The sequence below is a fragment of the Siphateles boraxobius genome, unplaced genomic scaffold, assembly GCF_051911475.1.
Source record: "Siphateles boraxobius isolate OS27281-9 unplaced genomic scaffold, OSU_SipBor_1 26, whole genome shotgun sequence".
Classification (NCBI taxonomy): Eukaryota; Metazoa; Chordata; class Actinopteri; order Cypriniformes; family Leuciscidae; genus Siphateles; species Siphateles boraxobius.
The window spans coordinates 20763040-20785846 of NW_027508876.1; the positions used below are offsets into that span (position 1 = coordinate 20763040).

The 22807-nt window shown below is 34.7% G+C and overlaps 3 protein-coding genes across 5 annotated transcripts in view; 1 reads left to right on the plus strand and 2 right to left on the minus strand.

Annotated features, from left to right (window-relative positions):
• Positions 1-635: 635 nt before the first annotated feature.
• On the minus strand, positions 636-3587 carry eif1axb (eukaryotic translation initiation factor 1A X-linked b). The gene is made up of 7 exons (XM_077244783.1): positions 3398-3587; positions 2803-2886; positions 2599-2702; positions 2297-2347; positions 1935-2016; positions 1705-1796; positions 636-1537 (listed from the first exon to the last, which is right to left on the minus strand). Exons 1-7 carry the CDS (start codon positions 3411-3413, stop codon positions 1532-1534), a joined length of 435 nt encoding a protein of 144 aa, XP_077100898.1. The 5' UTR covers positions 3414-3587; the 3' UTR covers positions 636-1531.
• Positions 3588-3854: 267 nt separating this feature from the next.
• Positions 3855-6504, plus strand: LOC143751968 (uncharacterized). Its single transcript, XM_077244822.1, has 2 exons — positions 3855-4326; positions 5074-6504. The coding sequence occupies exons 1-2, from the start codon at positions 4036-4038 to the stop codon at positions 6178-6180; spliced, it is 1398 nt and encodes a 465-aa protein (XP_077100937.1). The 5' UTR covers positions 3855-4035; the 3' UTR covers positions 6181-6504.
• An 849-nt stretch (positions 6505-7353) lies between these two features.
• rps6ka3b (ribosomal protein S6 kinase, polypeptide 3b) overlaps positions 7354-22807 on the minus strand; it is a 39841-nt gene continuing 24387 nt past the window's right edge. For 2 of the 3 annotated variants that reach the window (XM_077244823.1, XM_077244824.1), the window contains 20 exons: positions 22218-22334; positions 21090-21171; positions 19690-19770; positions 19528-19607; positions 19295-19401; positions 18339-18376; positions 17614-17756; positions 17317-17387; positions 16304-16392; positions 15620-15684; positions 15421-15523; positions 15108-15229; positions 14873-14998; positions 14038-14127; positions 13395-13553; positions 10622-10783; positions 10467-10543; positions 10277-10394; positions 10051-10191; positions 7354-8686 (listed from right to left, as the gene is read on the minus strand). In XM_077244823.1, coding sequence (XP_077100938.1) covers positions 8564-8686; positions 10051-10191; positions 10277-10394; positions 10467-10543; positions 10622-10783; positions 13395-13553; positions 14038-14127; positions 14873-14998; positions 15108-15229; positions 15421-15523; positions 15620-15684; positions 16304-16392; positions 17317-17387; positions 17614-17756; positions 18339-18376; positions 19295-19401; positions 19528-19607; positions 19690-19770; positions 21090-21171; positions 22218-22334 — 2094 coding nt within the window. In that variant the 3' untranslated portion in view covers positions 7354-8563. The remainder of the gene's footprint in view (positions 8687-10050; positions 10192-10276; positions 10395-10466; positions 10544-10621; positions 10784-13394; positions 13554-14037; positions 14128-14872; positions 14999-15107; positions 15230-15420; positions 15524-15619; positions 15685-16303; positions 16393-17316; positions 17388-17613; positions 17757-18338; positions 18377-19294; positions 19402-19527; positions 19608-19689; positions 19771-21089; positions 21172-22217; positions 22335-22807) is intronic. The other variant, XM_077244825.1, reaches the window with a different exon arrangement.

A 22807-nucleotide genomic window follows, 5' to 3' on the forward strand; every position in this document is an offset into this window, starting at 1 on the left:
AAGCTCGGCAGCTGCGCACAGGAAGACATTTCTCATTTTTTTCTTCTAAACACGTTTAATTTAACCTGTCTAGAAACATATATCTATTGCGTACTTCATAGAACATCAAAAGCAAATTCAAGATGCCATTTAACTAACAATATGGCCACTGTCTTATAATTGACCAGTTACATTGTAAAGACTGCTTAAAATATGCAAATATATGCCTAGATTATGTCTGGAGACATAGTGTGCACAATCAGATCACCAACAGCCTATTTCATATCCAGAAGTGTGTGAATTTTGTGGGGAAATAGGCTGGTTTGAATAATTTTAGCAATGGACAATTTCAACCACAAGCCAAATACGATATTATAAAGAATATATGGAATATATATGCATGAGCATTAGCCTACCTTTGTTTTTCAAACTGCAACACGCGTGACGGGCGAAAAACAAACAGTGACTAATATCACTCAAGCCTGTGGCTAGACACACACTTACTATAATTATACTGCCTATTTTATATCCGCATCAAACATAAAATGCCTGCAACAATAACGACAATATCATATATGGCCATTTTGTACATTTTACAAACACTGGAGGTAACAAGTGAATATTTTCGAAGGCTTAAAATACAAATTTCTAGGATATTGAATGTTGTTGAATTTTATTTCAAAATCACAGGTTTTCTGATCAAAATCAGCAGAGGACAAAAAGCAACCATCGTTAGCTCATCAAAACAATAAAATAACAAATTATAACCAACAAGCTCAGTCAAAAGGGCCAGTTCTGCAAGAATACAACCAAACTTTCATTATTCTTGATTTGATTAGCCTATTTGCATACAAAAATACTCACTCATTCTGATTACTTTGTGAGCTATCATTTTAGAAAGTAAAAAAACTGTTTCCATTTTCACCTTACAAATATTTCAGTTGCTGATGTTTACTGTAGTTTAGTATTAAGCCGTAACTAAGTAACAACTGAAGTAATACATAGAGCTTCAAGATGAGTTACTTTCATAAATTCAGCAGCCCTGTAAAATTAGTATTATCATCATTTGAAGTAGACAAAAACACAAAAAAAGAATACTAGGATGGATTGAAACAATGCTAATCAGAGACCTTGTCCAACGCATCAATTTTGTGACCATTAAATCTTAAGAGACTTCAAAAACATTCAAAAAAGACAAGAGGCATTGTAGAGGTATATCAGCTTTGCTCATAAGAGTTTCACTCACCTTTACAGAACGTGTGAACTTGTCTATTAGGATACAGACTGCAAGGCCAAACATAAATTTGGTTATCTTTTTATTGCGAATCCATAGATTCTGTACTTGTAACTAAATTCCACTTGATGTGAAATCAATATAAATACATTAAAAGATAACAAAATGGATTGAAAGTGAAAATGCAGTCATGTGTTTAGTAAGAGAAACCCAAAACTTGAGCCTCCATGTACATAATGATGGAGGGGCAACTTCATGAGGGGTGTGAGTATATTGTCGCTTCAGTCTGAAAAATATTCACTTTCCCGCTTCTTCCTTTTAGATCTGCAGAATGGATATATAGTATAGTCAGGACAAACACTAATGAACACAGATAAAAACGGATGTACTGACAACTTGCATCATGTCTCCATTTCAATGGATCATTCAAAACATTCAGTTTTTAATTAATCTTAATCTTCTGATGAATACAAGACTGCTTCAGTACTTACATCATCAATGTCCTCATCATCATCACCAATATCATCAAACTGAATCTCATCATCATCACCAGGCCCGAAGGTATCAGTCTCGTTGATTTTGGCTGCAAGGCACCAAAAGTGAGAATTTAATGACATGACATTTAATACAGCGCAGCAAAAAGATCAGCATATTGCAAGCCAAGAACCTCTTTTCATCAAGAACTGTCTAGTAGAGGTTAAGTTTCTCCGAATATACTCACCGTGTTCTGGAAGCTCTCCATAGGCTTTCAGACTCCGAGCTTCATCAGCATTATACTTCAAAATGACATCTGCTTTGTTATCCTGATAAGATATTTCAGAGTTTAAAGAGTCAAATATTCACTCCATAAAAAAAAAACTTGTATTAAAGAATTCTGTAGTCTCAGAAGCAGAATGAGTCTTATTTTTAAACTACAAGAGTAATAAAGCTTTTAAGTGAAATTGGGAATTCATATCTTTCCAAGCAAACAAAAATATATTATTTAAACCGTAATACATTTATAATAATATTACAAAATATGTATTTGTATTATATAGCTATATTATAATATATGATTGTTAAATTAAGAAATATTTAACAAACCTGGTAGTCTCTTAATCCAATGAGTATAATGTCTGATGTGTTAATCCACACCTAAATATAAGAAACAAAAAGCATAAGACAATAAATGACAATATAAATGCGTATTATAAACATTTTTTGTCCTATGCTTCAGTTTTCCAGCATAAAAAAATCCATCCACAACATTAGTAACGTAAATTATTTAGTTTAATCAAACAATACTGACTGATTGGCCTAAACTTTTTATAATCAGTTCAGTCAAGCTCATTCGCAAAGTGATGAAAACGCTGAATCTGCATTTAGCCTGAAACTGTAAAGTGCACCTTTTTCCGGAGCTTTCCTCGGATGTGACAAAGCCGTTTGACTCCATCAAAACACATGGCCTCCAATCTCCCATTTCCCAACATCTTGATGACCTGAGCATATTCTAGAAGACAGAAGATGGGTTTTCAACAAATGAAAAAACTAAAAGCATTTCAAGGAAAGGCAGAATGTTTATTATACGGAAGAGTATTACAACAACATACCTTGTCCATCCTCTTTAAACACCAGCTCTCTTTTCTCAGATTCATTCTCATTCTTACCACGCCGCCGATTTTTTCCTCCTTTACCTGGATAAAGAGATATAAAATTATATCAGATGCCATAATACACATGGAACAAAGTCTTCTCATTAACACTAATGTTACACTGCAAATGTTGCCTAATGACAGACCAAAGTACAAACATCCATTCCAGCATGGATGATCTTGATCTATAATGTTTATTTGTTGGGCAACTTAAGCATGTAGGAGCCCTCTTAGAAATATTACTTTGATAATTATAAGTAACAATATTATAAGTAGGTAAAGATCAATGTACATCTATCTGTAACTGCTCAACGTAAAGCGACCGAGGGCATCCCTCTCATTAACGTTACCTGACAGCATATTTTATTTCGTTTTATGAGCTTAAAGGGCCCAAAAATGACTTAAACTATTTTTTTTTGGCAAAATGGAAAATCAAAAATTGACAATGAGCTACTACATATCTAGCGCAACAGCTCACGTTAACGTTAACGTTACCTTGATTGCTAAATTCAAGGCTAACATCTTTTACAATTGTCTTAAGATACCACCTTACCTTTGTTTTTCGGCATATTCTTTCAATCACGTCGACGACTCTCGTATAATGTTTCGAAACGTCAGGGAATTATAACCATATGTCAAATATTTTACTTCTCAAACATGCTATAGTGAGCTGTTCACCGCCGCTAGCGAGAAAAGCCGAGAATGACGCATGCGCAGATTGCTTGCTTCATTCAAGATTCAACAGCGCAAAACTTTATTGACATCACAACCTCAAACCCGATCGGGAGCTGATAGGAAATAGGACCCCATTTGTTTTTATTGCAGTGGATTAAGTATAATTTATTATGATGTGATCTCATATCAATACATGATAAATAATTGTAATTTTTTAATAGGCCAGAGAAAAAGATAGGGTTAGGGTCTCTTCTTCAAAAGAGAAAAGGAAAAAATATGGGGGGTGGGGAAGGTTCCATCCTCCTATCCGCTAGGGGGCGACAATTTCATCATTTACGCCAGTAACATCTGAAGAAACCACATTGAGGTTTGTTTTGAAAATGTTTGCCTGTACTTCTTAAAATAGGATTATCTAATATAATCAAGATAGCAAGCAATCTTAATGCAAATATCAGATTGTTTACATAGTCTAAACATTCCATATTAAAGCCCAAATCCAGTTAGATCGTAAACATTATGGTACATAAATGTGTGGTAGGAGGTTGTCCGAACCGATCGGAAACCATTATTCATTACATGTTACCCGAGGATCCGAAAAGACGCAATCTTTGGTTAAAGTTTATTGCACACAGTAAAGCTGATGAGGAAACCGCGAGCCCTTCATGCCGGGTGTGTGGGGATCATTTCTCCGAGGAGAACTACTTCAAAATGGATCTGGGTTACACCACATGTATGATACTAAGCGTGGATGCTGTTCCTACAGTATATACAGTTCAACGATCATCTGAGACGGAAAAGGAGATACGTGTAAGTTTTTCCAATAAGTTTTCAATTCATAGGACATTTATATTTTAATTATATTATATTTAATGTACAATTTCATTTGAGATATAATATAGGCATTAAATGTTAAAACACACACATACATGTATGTGTATATATATATATATATATATATATATATATATATATATATATATATATATTAGTATCTGTCAAAAGTTTCGAAACATTACTATCTTTAATGTTTTTGAAAAAAGTCTCTTATGCTCATCAAAGCCTCAATTTATTTGATAAAGTACATAAACAGTAATATTGTGAAACATTATTACAGTTTAATATAATGGTTTTCTATTTTAATATAATCATAATTTATCTATGTGGTGCAAAGTTGAGTTTTCAACATCATTACTCCAGTGTCACATGATCCTTCAGAAATTATTGTAATATACTGATTTATTATCAATAATTATACAGTATACACACACATTTATTTTTTATGTAATATACAAATTAAATGTAATTACATATAATTCAACATCCATGTTTTATATTAAAATTCTCTCTATATTTACTGTATATAAACAATTATATTCTGTATGTAATATACATATATGTAATTACATTAAATTCAACATCCATGTTTTATATAAACATTCTCTCTCTCTCTCTCTCTCTCTCTCTCTCTCTCTCTCTCTATATATATATATATTTATACTGTATATAAACAATTATGTTTTGCAATCATGCACTGGATTCTGTTTTATCTGGCAGGAAGCAGAAGATGAGAGTGTGGAAGATGAAACATGCAAAATCACAATTTCGGAGGCCATTTCACTTGCTTGTGTCAAAGAGGAGCCTCTTGAATATGAGCTGAGTGCCAACATGACATCTGGACAAGAGCAGGATGAGTGTGTTAAATATGAGGAGAGTGAGCTGGCCATTACAGAGGACTGTATTTCAACCGTCTTTGAGAATAAAGAAGATCATGTCAAAAGAAAGTTTATCAGCTGTTTAACTTGTGGCCAGAGGTTTCGTAGTAAACGCAACCTAATGAAGCATCGGCGTGCTAATCACGGTAAAAAGAAAACCGAATCTGAAGTTAAAGAAAGGTTTTATATGTGTTCAACTTGCGGGGAGAAGTTTAATGAAATGCGTCTCCTTTTGCGGCATCGAGTCATACACACTAGGGAGAATCCCGATGGGAGGTTTGGGTGTCCACAGTGTGGAAAAGGCTTTGCCCATCAGGCTTTTTTGAAAGCTCACCAGAAAGTTCACGAGGATGCAGAGTCGACCATGCCGTTCACCTGCCACTTGTGTCCCAGACGTTTCGGCTACAAAGTTGCTCTCGTTGCTCACATGAAGCATCACTCATCCAAACTCACGTGCATCTGCCCCATCTGTGAAAAGACCTTTCAGTTCAGAGGTTCCCTAATTCAGCACCTCAAATCCTCTCATGCTGGAGAAAAACTCTTGTGTAAGACCTGCGACAAGGGTTTTCTAAGAGTCAATGGCTACATCAAACACATGGACAAACACAATGTGATGACCCCGTTCTACTGCGACATCTGCAAAATATATCTCTCACAGCGAGGCTACGCGGCACACATGCTCACCCATGAGCAGAAGCCCGAAGAGTCGGTTGAGAACCAACCAAACGCTATCGATGTGAACAATTCAGAAGAAGGAATCGAGCCTGTGACCGATAGGCAGGAAGAGGCCACGATGGAGCCACTCGGCGAAGATGACATGGAAGATCTTGCTGAGAGTTCAATGGATCTGTCAACAGTGGAGGATGTGGAGTCTGAAATGGTTCTGGAAAAGGAACTTCCTCAAGATAACCATGAAGAGAAGGAGAAGGACAGCGCTCGCACACAATGAGATCTCGGTTTAAACTAGTACTGTAGAATACATTTTGTTAAATTAAGTATAAACCATTTAGTTTACCTGAGGCAGATTTTTATTTTTTATTTCAATTGTCAGGATTATGATTAAATCGATGAACCTAATCCAATTAAAATGTTTAAATATTAGTTACACTGTTAACTAGGCAGATTTCTGTATTATGTCTCTGTGGTATTAGTAATAATGTTTAGCTGCTATTAATGTTTCGACATTCTAAAAACATTTTATGTGCATATTCACAGACATGTACTTTGTGAGATGAATTTCTTAAAATCACAATTAAAATGCATTTTTATGAAATACTTGTTTTGTCTTTCATTTAAGAAATTGATATTGCATTGGACAGATTTTCAAAATTTAAGTTATATAGTTATAGAAAAGACTACTTTTATTCAATAAGGACGTATTAAACGAATCAAAAGTGACAGTAAAGACATTTATAATGTTACCAAAGAGTTCTATTTCAAATTTATGCTGCTCTTTTAAATATTTATCAAATAATCCTGAAAAAATGTCATGGTTTTCACAAAAATATTAAGTTACAAAACTTTCATCATTGATAATAATAAGAAATGTTTTTTAAGGACCAAATCAGCATATTAGAATGATTTCTGAAAGAGCTTTGCCGTTGCAGGAATACATAACATTTTTAAAATTCAAACAGAAAACAGTTAATATTAATATTTTAGAATATTAATGTTTTTATTATTTTTGATCAAATGAATGCAGGCTTTTTTTTTAAAATCAAAAACAATCTAACTGACCCCAACATTTTGAATGGTATTGTATATATATTTAACAATTTTTGTCACACGCTTAAGCACGCAAAATTATTAATTAGACTTTTCTACATTCTAAATTAGAAATAGCGTTAAAAAAACAGTTTCCAGCAACACTGCCAGCATTGTAACTTTGAAGTTTGTAATCTTTGCATAAGGTCTATATGTGACTCAGATCCTCAAATGTGCTATGCAAAATTAGAGGTCAGAGTTCACCAAATCTGAATATTTTACATGCAGCACAAGACAAAAATCACTTTCTTTGCTTGCACTTTGGCTCACCCACGTTTCAAGTATTGTGTGATGAACCCTTTAATGTGGTTTCTAAAAAAAAATCAAAAACAGTGCAAAAAAAACATTCACAGTCATATTAGAAAATGGCAAAATTTATTTTCTACATGTACAAAAGAAAGAACAGGATAGCAGCTTATATGGACAGCAACATTTCTAGCTCTCTTCCAAGACAGGAAAAATACAACTGAGATGAAAAGAAAATGTACAACATATTTAAAATTGCTCAGAAAAAAAAGAAAAGAAAAACCTGCAAGGAATTAGAAGTGGTTTAAAAAAAATTAAAATAAAGGGGGGGGAAAAAACATAATCAGTCATGCTCATAAACATGACCACTTCCACAGAGCTACTGGCTAATATAGCATCTTGCCCATGCACATTTATAAAAATATGTCAAGGCTGTAGTAGTCACTTAAAAAAGTCACTACATATATCTCTGAGCATTTCTGTACATCCCTACATACAAACAAATACACAGGTCAGCAGGTTTTAGGTGAGGCGATACAGCCGTATACATTTCCATCCCAGCTTATTTTATTTTTTGTATATTGTATTGCGTTTCACCTGAGTTCTCTATTTGACATTCTGTGCCGTTTACATGTAGGCCTGCACCACATTTTTGTGCTTTGGACCTCGTTCACATTAACGCCAGCAGCCGTCATACAAACATTCAGACTCGACTTACAGTCTTGTATGGGTCTGCTGAGAGGATTTTGTCCTAGTTTGTTGTTAAAAGATGACAGGAGTACAAGGTTTGCTGGGATACATCATAGCAGTTATGATTTGGTGGGGTTTAAATATGCTATATGGCGTTCCTGATGTAAAATAGTAGAGCAGAACAGGATACAATTTTAATAATCAGTGTCGAACTGACAGGAACATTTCCCATATTTGACTCCCCCATACAACTGGAGCTTTTCGCAACTGTGTTCACGGTTTGGTGCAGGAATTTGTTATCCTCGAAAATCCCCATCCTCCCTGAATACATAAACATCTTAGCTTTTTTGTTTTTTACAGTATGCTTATATTCATACATAATTAGCTTCTTAGATTGTCCACAGATTCTTTAACGGTTTGCGTTTGGAAGCAGAGGCATGATTGTACAGGGTGAACTGTTTTTATTGGCCCTCGAAGTAACCAGTGAAGGAAGATTTTGAGTGTCCACCAGGGGTCCTCAGAATCTACACTTGATTCTAAAGGCCTCGACACAAGGTGGGCAGCAAGCAAGCCGAGTTCAGGCTGTGCTCTAACCAAGCTAGAGGTCAGGGTTGGAGGTGGAAGGTATTAGCTCATAAAGCAGTGGAGGTCAGTTTTTTCACTCCTCTGCGCTGAGCAAGAATAGAACAGCCCACGGGCTCCAGCACGGGAGGAACGTTCCTATTCAAGGCAGAGTATGTAGCAGCCATCGCCCCCTACAGGAGAAAACATTTCACACAAAACTTGCTTAATTAAACTGTCATTTGAAGTGAAATTCTTTCCATAACTTCCCTAACATAACTAATATTTATGGTTTATAAATAGTAAAAATTATAATTTTTCCAAACTTTTGACTGGTACTATAGTATAGTATATATAGGATAGTACTATAGTACCGGTCAAAAGTTTGGAAAAATTACTATTTTTAATGTTTTTGAAAGAAGTATATTGTGCTCATCAAGCCTTCATTTATTTGATAAAATATTACAGAAAAAAACTGTAATATTGTGAAATACTATTATATAAATATAAAATAATGGTTTTCTATTTTAAAATACTTTAAGATATAATTTCTTTCTGTGATGAAAAGGTGAATTTTCAGGATCATTACTCCAGTCTTCAGTGTCACATGATCCTTCAGAAATCATTCTAATATGCTGATTTGATACTCAGTTATTATCAATTTTGAAAACCGTTGTGCTGCTTAATATTTTTTTTGGAACCTGTGATACTTTTTTTTAAAGTTAAAAATAGAAATATTTTCTAACAATATAAATCCTTACTATCATTTTTTAAAATCAATTTAACACATCCTTGCTGAATTCTTCAGCGGTTTGCGTTTGGAAGCAGAGGGGAATTTTTGGGGGGATTTTTTAAAAAAAATCTCTTTAAAAACAAACAACCAAAAAACTACTGACCCCAAACTTTTGAACTGTAGTGTATATTGTTACAAAAGATTTATATTTTAAATAAATGCTGTTCTTTTTTAAAAACTTTTCATTCATAAAAGAATCCTGAAAAAAGTCTCACAGGTCATAAAAAATATTAAGCAGCACTACCGTTTCCAACATTGATAATACATCAGCAAATTTGAATGATTTCTGAAGGATTGTGTGACACTGAAGACTGGAGTAATGGCTTATTTAAATTCAGCTTTACATCACAGAAATAAATTATATTTTAAAGCATATTAAAATTGAATACCATTATTTTAAATTGTGATAATATTTCACATTATTACAGTTTTTCTGTATTTTTGATCAAATAAATGCAGGCTTGATGATCATAAGAGACGCCTTTCGAAAACATAAAAAAAATAATAATGTTTTTAAACTTTTGACCAGTAGTGTATAATTTATAAACAGAATTTCTAGCTGATTCAACAGCTGAGCCAAACAAAATCTATTTTTTATTTTATAAAAAAATATTTTATTTAGGGTTTTGATTCCCCGATATTTACACATTTTCCATGACCTTGGTAACCTTGTGAAGCATCTCAGGGGCAGAGTAAAATATTTATGTGAACACTTTTAAATATTAACGTCTTATTCTAAAGCACAGTGTGCAGACAGGACCAAACCTTAACCAGATGGGGGGCGTCGTGTCTGTTCAGGTGGTATTTGGGGAGCTGGTCTTTGTGAACGATCCAGGGATTTCTCAACACCTGTGCAGCTGTTAGTCTCTGATGAGGGTCTACATGCAACATCTTAGACACCAAGTCCTGTAGAGAACAACAATGAATGATTATTTTTGTCTGGTGGTCCTGTTTTGAAGTGTATATTCAGATGCTCTTCTCAGATGGGCACCTTTGCCTCGAGTGAAACAGAGTTCCAGTATCCGCCAGTGAGAGAAAACTTCCCACTGCCGATTCGAGCCAGGATCTCCTCCGGCGTGTCCTCTGGGCCATTAGCAAATGGCGTAAATCTGAGAAAAAGCTTGGTGTCAATTGAATAGAAACACATTTTGAAAACTATAGTGCTAAGTTTAAATACATACCCAGTTAACATTGTGTACAGTAGGACACCTAAACTCCAGATATCACAGGCAGCGTCATAACCCTGTTTCTTCAGCACCTGGGGACCAAAGTGATGTTCTCCGATCAAGAAACTCACATTTATTTGATAAAATACTATGCCACCTGAAAAACGTACCTCTGGGGCCACAAAGTTGGCAGTATAACATGGCGTCATCAGCAGTCCGTTTTCCGCTCTCAGCTGCTTGGCAAAGCCGAAGTCGCAGATCCTGATGGACTCGGGATTCCCAGATTCATCAACATAAAGGATGTTACTGGGCTTTAGATCCCTGTGAACCACCTGAATATGAAGCTTAAATTAGAACCAAGGAGCTCAAGATTTGCATATGACTTAGGCCCATCAATTTTTGTATTTATAATTAATAGGCATATGATCAGCTAAATAAAAACGAAAGAAAGAAGGAAAACCTGAAACCTCCCTGCAGCAATTATTATTATTAAAAAAATACATATTTTATTAAATGAAATACCTTACTATTGCATCAATACATACTATTGTACTGTAAAATAAAATTAAGATGTAGTATTTAATAATAATAAAATATATGTATATTGTATATTATAATACAATATATAATAATTATTTTGTTAAATGAAATATCTTACTATTGCATCAATACATACTATTGTACTGTAAAATAAATTAAAATGTAGTATTTAATAATAATAAAATATATGTATATTGTATATTATATTATAATACAATATATAATAATTATTATTATTTTATTTTACAGAACAACAGTAAAATTACAATAATAACATTTATGGTTGTCTTCATTTCTTTGTGTTCATTTAAGTGGCTTTTATAAACCTTATAAAATAAAAACAATACTGGTTTGCATCTTGAGAAAACAATTGCACTGTCATTTTAAAATGCATCAGTGCAAGTTGCTTTCAGTTAAAAGAGCTTAAACAGGCATTTTAGTCTGGGACTCGGCTAAAGCCTTGTCTGTACAGTGTGTGCAGAATTATTAGGCACGTTGATTTTCTGATCATATTTTATTCCCAGGCACATTTTGCCAATTCCAAACCATATTAATCTTAATAACTACTATTAATTTTGTATTTAATCATTTATAAGTGATATATAATTGTTCATGAAGGCTGGAAATGAAAAAACGCCTTATATTCAGGTGTGCAGAATTATTAGGCAAGTTTTCTTTTACAGATAAAATAAGCCAAAAAAGAGATTTAACTAAGACTGAAAAGTCAAAAATTATTAAATGCCCATGAATGCAATACTAATGCAATACTAGAGATTGCAGTTAAGGCATGACCATTGGACAGTGAAATGCTCATTTGGTCAGCAGGGTCAGACAAGTATTTGTCTGACCCTGCTAGGGGGAGAAGAAAAGACACATGTTAACAGCAAAAGAATTAAGAATTAAGGAGAAGAATTAATTGTGAAACCATCAGGAACCCGTTAGTCTCCAGCGCCACCATTTTACAGACCTGCAACCTACCTGGAGTCTCCAGAAGAGCTTCCTGATGGTTTCACACTTAATTCTTCACCTTCATTCTTAATTATTTTGCGTATTTTCTTCTCCACCTGTTTTTGTCTGACCCTGCTGACCCAATGAGCATTTCACTGTCCAATGGTCATGCCTCAACTGCCATTTATAGTATTGCATCCTTCTCAAGGGCATTTCATAATTTTGGACTTTTCAGTCTTAGTTAAATCTCTTTTTTGGCTTGTTTTATCTGTAAAAGAAAACATGTTTAATAATTCTGCACACCTGAATTAAAGGCATTTTTCATTTAATTAATATAAATATGGTTTGGAATTGGCAAATTGTGCCTGGGAATAAAAAATTATCCGAAAATCAACGTGCCTAATAATTCTGCACACACTGTAAAACGGGGCATATATTTATATAATTACATGACAAGCGTCACGATGATTTGATGATCACACTAAGCCGTATCACATTCTCACAACCATGCATTGCCAAAATTCATAAAAAAAAGTTATCGGGCAACTGGCGAGTAACACCGTTTTAATGCCAGCTTTTACTCCTATTTAGCCCATTGACCTAGCTAACATGCTAATGGTGTCTGGCAGATGGCGCCGCGAGCTTGTGCAGGGCTGTCAGAAGCAATCCGTGCATGAAATTAATATATTAAAAAGCTTAATATTCGAGTTGATATAGTAATTGTTTAAGGTTATTTCGCGATTTCAATCAGAACACAGTAATCACCTTACCACCCCATGTAAATCCATATAAATACAGAAAAATCACATCCCTGAATTAAATACATTTTTTTAATATCTTTTGTAAAAATGAATATTATCGTTTTATTTATTTATAAAAATAATGATATATATATATATATATATATATATATATATATATATATATATATATATATATATATATATATATACTACACTTAATTATACAAATAATTATATATTACAATTACACACGTAGTGTTTTCATGTTTTACTTTCCATAGACAAAATTATTTTTATACTGTAAAAACTGTTCTTTCCCTTTACACGAACCCTACCCCTAAACCTACCCATCAAAAACAAAACAAAAAAAACATCACTTTATAAGATGTTTTCCTCATGGAGACCAAAAAAAAGTCCCCACAAGAATTTCAGATATTGCCATCTTTGTGGGGACATTTTTTAGTCCCCATGAGGAAAACAGCTCATTTTGTCCCCATAATGAAGTGCTTAATACTAGGATGCCCCTCTTGAGTATCTCTGCATTAGAGCCATTATAAACCAGTATGTGGTAAGACACCAGAGGCACGTCTCACAAAGCGTCATTTGTTTCCCAAGATCACAATCTTAACATACTTGAGCCGGGCTTTAAGTTTCAACATATTGAATTGCGGCACACATTGGTTCTTTCCTATAGTTGGAGTGGTTTTCATACCCCTTGAGTGTGCAGGTACTCCACAGTCTTTGTGATGGTGTACAACACAGCGCTGGCCTCCCGTTCTGAGAAGAACCTCTGTCTGAGGATCTTATCCAGTAATTCCCCTCCCTTTAGCAGTTCTGTCACCAGATACACTGAGCGGCCATCATCGTACACCTGCAAACAGCGACATAGTTATATTAGTTTATCATGGATAACCTCTTCTATTTTATTACTACCTTCACTTTTCATTGAATGCTATTGCAATTTGTTCTGCAAAACATAACAATATGATTAAGGATGTTTATATATGCAACAAAATGAATTTTGTGTTTGAAACCAATCAAGGAACACTTGAATCAGATGCATTTCTAATGTATGGAAACATACTGGAAAAGATAATGGATAACCTGCTCTGAGTAATTTGCAGGAGAGACGGTTAGAGCAGGAACTCATTACACTATTCCCTCATTCCGGAAATGTCAGAGCAGAATCGCTTTCAGGTAAACACATCAATGCTCTTTGAAAAGAACAAGACATTATCTTAATATAATTGCATTCGGCCAATAAGGCAAAGCTCGGAGTCTGCCCCCGCAGACTATTGTTTTCAATCCTGATAGATGAAAATAAAAAGACTGCATCCTTGTTTTTAAACACTCACGTCTTTCAAGGTGATTATATTTGGATGTTGTCCATAGCGTAACAGAATTTCCACCTCATCCGTTGGATCCCGTTTAGCTTTATTGATTATCTAAACATAAAATATATAGAGACATTCATCACAATGTCCAAGAAACACAGTATAAAAAGGGCCAGGCTGTATGAAATTGTTTTGGAAAAGGCCAGAAATGCTTTTAAAGAACAGTTTTAGTAGGGATGGGCTGAAATTAAAATTCTGTCCAATAAGCTCATGATTGTTTAATTTATTAATAATTAATTAACAGAAATTCTAGACTAAATAATTAAAAATAATACTAAAATGTTAATTTACTTATTAATGTCTAAATAATTCAAAAGTAAAACTATAAAACCTAAAACTAACTGCTTTAATTGCAACAATTTTGGCATTATAATGTACAGAATGAAAAATTGATATTCATTTTCAGTTTTGATGAATATTACAAATCAAAACAGTGTTATTAAATTAGTAGTGTTTTTAAATATTAAAAACAACTTCTTAAATGCTAATTTAAAGTATAATTTTACAAAATATTTCTATATTTAAAAACGATATTTAATAACACTGTTAAATTGTCATATTTAGCAAATCTCAAAACCAAATATGAAATATCCCTTTTTCACTCTTCACATTTATACTGGTTTTAGTTTTTGAATCTAAATGTAGGCATATGGGAAATCAACATGCACAATTAAATATCCAATATTGACCAGTACCAGTTTATGTTGCTATCATTTTGCCAAGGTGTTCTGGGCGGTCTATTTGAGATTTACTGCCTTAATGAAAGTGTGTTGGTTTAATATGACTCTCTCCTCACCTTCACGGCATACTCCATGCCTGTGCTTTTCTGTATGCAGCGTCTGCAGATAGAATACGAGCCAACTCCGATATCCTCCTTCACCTCATATGCGTCATTAAACTGTGACACGTTTCTGTGAAGCTGCTACAGAGAGAAAACAACCAGATGTAATGCTGACATAAAATATGACTCATAACTAGACCTTAATCACAATCATTACAGCATATACTATAAGGATACCATATGTGTATACCTGAACTATAGAGCTCATACTGTTCTGCAGAGGTTGAGACTCTTCTTCTGAGCTGATGGCCACAAAACTAAAACCTCTGAAGAGTTGATTGGCATTGGCACTAGGAGGTACACCTGGTGAGTCTGAACAAAAACACAGCGGTTTTGATCTACTCATTAAATACACCATCAAATAATCTGACAGATTTCAAAAGGCCTAGAAGCATTTAATTAAATAGGTTTTTATGTATTTGTCTGAAAGGGGATTAAAGACGGACGGCAAACACAGTCTACCTGATCTAGGGTCAGACACAGTCGGTTATAAGCTGATGTACCTTTGGGAGTTTTTGCTGTAAATTCTGGGTCAAAGTAGAATGTGTCGTCTGGTCTCCCAGAGGCTGGTTTGAAGGGCGGGTGAAGCTCTCTTCTAAATAGTTTCTTAGACAAACAAGGCATGAAAAATCCTTTAAAACCACCACGCATTGATAGTGTCTCACTTCTTCATTGTAAATGCATATTCCTGTAAATACTTACATTCCAGTCAATGGTAGAATAAAACGGGTGTCTCTTTATCTCTTCAACTCCATCTGCACCAGCACCTGCAGACAAGCATAGTCAAGTTAAAATCAAATATGCAGAACTCAATACAGAAATGAGCATCTAGACAGTCTAATACACTACTGTTCATAGTTTGGTTTATTAGTTTTTGAAAGACTTTTAACTTTTAAGGGAACTAAGTCAGCATTTATTGGCTCAAAATACAGTAAAACATTATTATTGTGAAATATTATTAAAATTTAAAATAACTGTTTTCTATTTTAATATATTTTAAAATGAAATTTATTTGTGTGATGTTAAAGCTGAATTTTCAGGATCATTACTCCAGTTTTCAGTGTCACATGTTCCTTCAGAAATCATTCTAATATGCTGATTTGCCACTCAAGAAACATTTATTATTATTATCAATGTTGAAATCAGTTGTGCTGCTTACATTTTTTTGAGGAAACCGGGATAACATTTTTCATGATTCTTTGATGAATAGAAAGTCCAAAATAACAGCACTTATTTGAAACAGAAATACTGTTTGATCAAATTAATGCATTATTTCTGAACAATAGTATTAATTTCTTCAAAAATAAAGTATTCAAAAAAATTTATAAAAAAAAAAAAATCACTGACCCCAAACTTTTCCACCGTAGTGTAAACGAGTGGGCTTACCTAATCTATTGGAAGGGTTTCGTTTGAAAAGACTCCTGAGGAGACTCTGAGCTTCTGAGCTCAGAAACTGAGGCATTCCCAGCTTCGCCCTACAAAAGGAGAGGTCGAAAGTCAAGATAAAGGTCAGAGAGTCAGCACATGCATGGAAAGTTCACATACAATTTGATGCATAAAGAAAGGTCATCCTAATGGACGTTGATCATCCCTTTATGGTATGTGCTGGTCGTCGACCAATCAGATTGAGATACTCTCAATTTAATGTTCTGTCAAAAAAACTAATGCTTTTTTCTACATAGCTTTTACTTTGGATTTTACTAGTCATGCAATTGTAGGCAAATTTGCAGTTAATTTAATTTACATGACGTTGGCCAGTTCTAAGTGGGCAATTTTTTTGTCCAGAATGTGCTGCAATGTGTATTAGATCAAGTCAAATTATGGTAAAATATCTGTCTACACAAGCCTAGAGGTCAACTTACAAAAAGGAGGACAAAGACAAAGTCAGACACTGTCGTATGCACTGATGTCACTTCCACAGCTAACACTTTGTGTATTCATATCAGTGACAATTGTCTGTTCTTATCAGTCCTCAGCAGAAGCCTCAAATGAACACTGTAATTGACAAACCCTCATCTCGCCTTCCCTCTGAAGGTCTGCAGTCAGTCCACTAAAACCACATTACTAGTGTTTATCAAAGCCATCAAACTGTACACAGACCATTGATTAGAATCATCCAGCACAGCAGTGCTAATGTGGCGCGCCGCCTGAGCGTTATTCACCCCTCAGCAGGCTGCTTTATGACGTGACGTGTGTTATGTGCGGTTCCATGTTTACTGATGGTTAAGTGGTTAGTCTTTAGGCTAAACAGCACTGTCAGCTTATCCTCATCGCTTCAGCACTAAGCATCCAGATGTTAGTCAGACCAATTCCGCTGGCTTTTCCCACTCAGACTGGATGACTGTGCTTAGATTATAGTGTTCCACGAGAAGGCGGAAGAATGAGGCCGTCACACTCACTTTAGAATCATAGTCATGGTTTCCTTGCGGTCCTTGCCTTGGAAAGGCAGCGTTCCAGTCAGCATTTCAAACTGAGGAAGGAGAGCAAAACAAGTTACTTTTAAAGTTAATTTATCATTATTGTAATTTCATAATTATATTATAACATCACTTAAATGCTCTTTAAAATAAAATAGTCATTTGTTTCCTCAATAAAGGTTTTATTTTATTTATTGAGATCAGGTTTAATGGGAATGTACAGTATATACAATGCTCAATAATAGACAATAATAAAAACAGGAAGTGGCAATTCCTCACCATGAGTACACCGTAAGACCACCAGTCAGCACTATAAGTGTGTCCTCTTCGGTTCACCACCTCGGGAGCCATGTACTCTACCGTCCCGCAGAAAGAATATGCTTTATTTTCATGATCGATCGACTCCTTACTGAGTCCAAAATCTGAAGACACACACAAACACACTTTCAGTATGGCAACATCAGTGTTGGTATTGTAAACTAAATAACTAAAACTTTCATAATAAAGCTGAAATAAAATAAAATATAAATATTATATGAAAAATTTAAGCCATGTTTTTTAAATAAACAAAAAATAGAAATGTTTCCTTAACAACTACCTGTTGGAGTATTAAAATGACATACTAAATTAAAGCTAAATTGAAATATAAAAAAAAAGCACAAGAAAATTAATAAAGTAAATGAACTGAAAATATATTAAAAACAGCTAATTATAAATATTTATAAATGCTGTTTTAGAATATAAATCATACTAAAATAGCACTGGGCCTAATCTCAGTTTCCAACAATCATTCCACAAAATCGAATTTTCCCCATATTAGTTCTGTGCAGTTCACCTTCTCATATAGTGTGGTTTAGATGGTCATAAACCTCTACAGAGTGAAGGTTAATGCGTTTGTCTGTCCCCCCCATAATGGTGCAGTTTAACGGTATCAACACAAAGCCCTAAATGCTCAAGGTGGCACCATGCTGATGCAGCCATTCCAGCAATCTGAAATTACCTACCTGTCAGCTTTATGTGGCCTTCCTCATCCAAGAGAATGCTGAAATTACAAAGAATCACAGCGTTAAAAAGCCATTTAAAAGAGCATGAACACACTCGCACAAAGGGTCCCCTTACTTTCTATCGCCATTCCCACCCTGCGCCATAAGGACATGGACATCTCTATGTGTCACGGCTACAAGACTACAACCATTATTTTTATAGCTTTATTCGCTCCAGACCTAAAAGTGAATTATGGACGACCTCAAAGACAGCAATGAGGTAGGATTAAAAAAAGGAGAACAAGGGAAGGTGTTTTGATTGACAAATAATGAAAAATAAAAGGACAAATGGAAGTATGGAAAGAAAAAATATACACTACTGTTCAAATGTTTTTCCCCACCCAAAAAGTCTCAAGCTCACCAAGGGCTGCATTTATTGGAAAAGAAATCTGTAAAAATAGTCATATCGTGAAATATTATTACAATTATAAATAACTGTTTTCTATTTTAATATATTTCAAAATGTAAACCTGAATTTTTAACAGCCCATACTCCTGTATTCAGTGTCACATGATCCTTCAGAAATCATTCTTATATGCTGATTTGATTTGCTCAAAAAACATTTCTCATTACTATAAATCTTTCAGACAGTTGTGCTGCTTAATACTTTTGTGGAAACCCTGATACATTTTTTCCAGGATTCTTTGATGAATAGAAAGTTCAAAAGAACAGCATTTATTTGAAATAGGAATATTTTGTAACATTTTTTTTTTTTTTAAATTGCCACAAACACACTTTCTTTACATACTTCCCTCAGACAAAAAGAACAATACAAACACAATACAAGTCTAAACAATGATTAAATGATAACTTAATTTTCCATTAATTGACATATTTCTTTGCACTTTTAAGAAGTCTGGTTTCTGTGTTTTAAAAACTTTAGATTTTTAAACTTTAAATTTAAGAACATTCAGTACTTCTCTGGTTTCAGGTCTCTGTAGATGATGCCTAGACCATGCAGATGATCCAGAGCCAAAGCCAGTTCAGCCAGATAAAACTTCACATCCTCCTCTGTGAACATCACCTGAGGAAAAGAGAAAAGATGTTTTGAATGTCAATTAGACATTCTCCTCCTATCCAAGTGGGCAGTCTTGGCGAAAATAGACTTGGCTATATGAGACTGTGCTTGGGGTAACCATTCACTATTTACCTCTTTTGACAGTCGAGTAAAGAGATCGCCACCTCTTAAAAAGTCCAGAATCAGATAGAGCTTTCCTTCGGTCTGGAATGCTGCAGGAAGAACACAAGAAGAGTGTGAGAAAGAGGGAATGGGTTCATGGTTACCATTGATTGGCTGATGACCTGCACTTACCATAGTGTAGCTTAACAATAAAGGGATGATTAACCTCCACCAGGATGTCCCGCTCCATCTTAGTCCTGACGCGATCTCGTACTGAAAACACGCATAAATAACAACACTCTTGTTTACTTCTATTGAGTTCACTAACTACATTTTCTCTCCCCTCTAACAATGTCCCCCCCAGACCAGAAATCTGGCACAGCAGAATTACGCAGATGGCACCGGATGACTAATTAAATAAAGGAGGGAGAAAAATGCAGCGGAAGAAGACAAGTGAAGCTGAGAGTGTAAGGGGAGGAGAGCATTTTACTCATGTGGATGTAGATGTGTTTATCATCTGGAGTGGCTGTTTTTTGTAGTTGGACCTTTGCACGAACACCGATTTACATTCTTAAACAGCCACAACTGGGAATTAACCAACCAACACGCTGGAAGAAACAGAACTTAAACAGGATATTTTGAAAAGTGTAAACACTTCGGAAGTTTTGTTAGAAACTTAGAAAGTTAATGAGATTTTTGAACTGCCTTTAATATCTTGGCTTTCACACCTGCAAGACTTCCTGTCGAGGGCAAAAACGATTAATTCATACTTACGGAACAGGATTATAGCAAACGGGAACTAAAAGCCTTCCTTCTTGTTTTATTGCCTTTGTTTCAAAGAGTGAAATTTGCCAGCTCATACTTCAAAGTATTCATACTATTCATAGATGATATATGACCCATGTCGATATGTCTATTCAGAGAGCATTGGATGTGTTCAATGATAGAACTTAGAGAAGTTGCAGTGTAAAAGAATTTGCCCTTTGTATCAATATCAAAATGTCCAATGTTAATGGATGATACATATATGTCATATATGTCATATTTTACTATGCAAAAAAATAGCAGAAAAAGCATACATTGACTACAAGTTATTAATATTTCATTGGTTCTCAATTCTTTTGCGTGTTTCATTTCGTTATCACAAATAAAACAATCGATTCCAAGCACAACTATGCAATATGCTTCCCCCTTTTTTTTTACACACTTTTTATAATATTTGAATAAGGAGTGAATTTTCCTAGACCGCACATCACTTTTGGCCACTACAGCATAGCGGATCACCTGCGCAAATGGCCGAGCACCTACGGAAAAATGCGAGATAGTCTCCATTCATTTTATCCAATAATAATTTAAAAAACAATTGAAAATCGGGAAACTCTCTGATTGGTGGATCTCACATCGGGTCCCGATGGATCGTAAATACACACAATTCTACCGTGATATTTAGCATTACAACATAACCTTGTGCTCTCTGTTTTTTGCACAATGATAAATTGCATTTTACAAAATTAACTCCATAATCATCAGGTATGTCAGCGAGATAGCAACATTATGTCATAACTGAAAAACCACATTGGTCGACTTAATACCTTTTAGTGTGGCTTTTTTCAGCACTTTCATTGCGTATAGCTGTCCTGCATCTGGGCCTGTTGTCTTCTTCACCAAAAACACCTGCAACACACAACCAAAATCAAGTCTTCATTAAAACAACAGTAAAAACACTTTAAAACAGGATCTATTTTACTCATCAGATCTTTTTTGAAAACACAATTAGTTCTGTGCTGTTCAGTGACACTGCAACTGTGGTGACCGTGACTAGTTCCACTTTTCCACTAGGCTTTTATCTGTGCTGATTATTTCTCAAAGCACAATGCACACGCACACACACCAAATACTAAAAATATACTCGTATAGGTGGGCGGTATGACCAAAATCTTGTATCACTGTACGAGTTATTTTAAATCACATAAACAATATGCAAACAAAATTGTCACTTTCCCAAAATGTTTTATTCATCACTTAATCTAATGACTTATTTACATTAAAAATCGAACGGATTGCATCCCATTTAATCATTTGAAAATGTTTTGCTATTTATTGGAATGTGATGAATGCATACCAAAAGGTAAAATTATTAATTTATGTTTTTGTGAAAATTTGAAAGTATGGGTTAAACAAAATAATAATTAATTACATGCATTAATTTAGATCATGCTTAAAATATAACACTCAACTTTCTCCGACATGTAACAAAGGGTGTCCCTAACAGTTTTTTTAACGTTATTTACGTACAATACTGAATTTATTAATATTCTGAATTAGCTCTTATTTTTATTATTTTTTAAGTTAAGTTTTAGTAATTTTGCTATGTACTTTTTAAATTTGTATTCATTTTTTATATTTCTATATAGCTTTTTATATATTTTTATTAAAATTTTAGTACTTAAACGGAAATTAGAAATGTTGCCTTGGCAACTAACTGAAACAAGTTTACGTTTTTCCATCTAATATTTACATTTATATTTTATGTCAGCTTTATTTCATTTACAGAAGATGATTTATAATAATTTTAATTAACAAAATCAACACTGGTCCCTGCTCTTCAAAAAGTTTGAAGACCCTTGGTATAAATGGTATAACAGAAACTCCACCTGTTTATATATTTCTACCAACCTATATAATGTAAATAAAATCATACTTCACAGCCCATGACGTACCTTTCCAAAAGAGCCCTGTCCAAGCACCTTACGGAGCTCAAACTGCTGTGGGTCGGCCTTCTCCGAGCCCTCTTTGACAAGATGTGTGATGCTGATCTCTTTAACAGACACTTCTTCCTGGAGAAAAGATGACAACAAGACACAGAGATAATCACGTCAGCGAGAAACATGAAAACTTTGACAATGCCAAAGTGCCAAAGGTAAAACATACAAATAAAAATTCGGACAAGTAAGCCGGAGAAAAGTTGGTCACCAGCCAGACAGAAAACACTCGAATCCAATAATAAACCTGGACATGCAGCATGAAATTAATACATGGATGGAATAAGCGGGAATGTTTGCGAAGCGGTCGCAAACGCATCACTCTCACCCACGCCACGCACATCACAGCAGTGCCCCATGGTGTCCCACGTGTTCCCGAGCCCGACCTGGGGCTCGGCACCCTGCTCCATACTCGAGGGAGGAGGGGTTGAGCCCCGTCAATCCCCCTGCAGCGTGTGCCTGCTGCTGGGCTTCTGATGCTCAGAGAGAGCAAGACCACACTCAGTTGAAAGCTTGTGTGACGGACAGCTTCCCACACGGTTGCCATG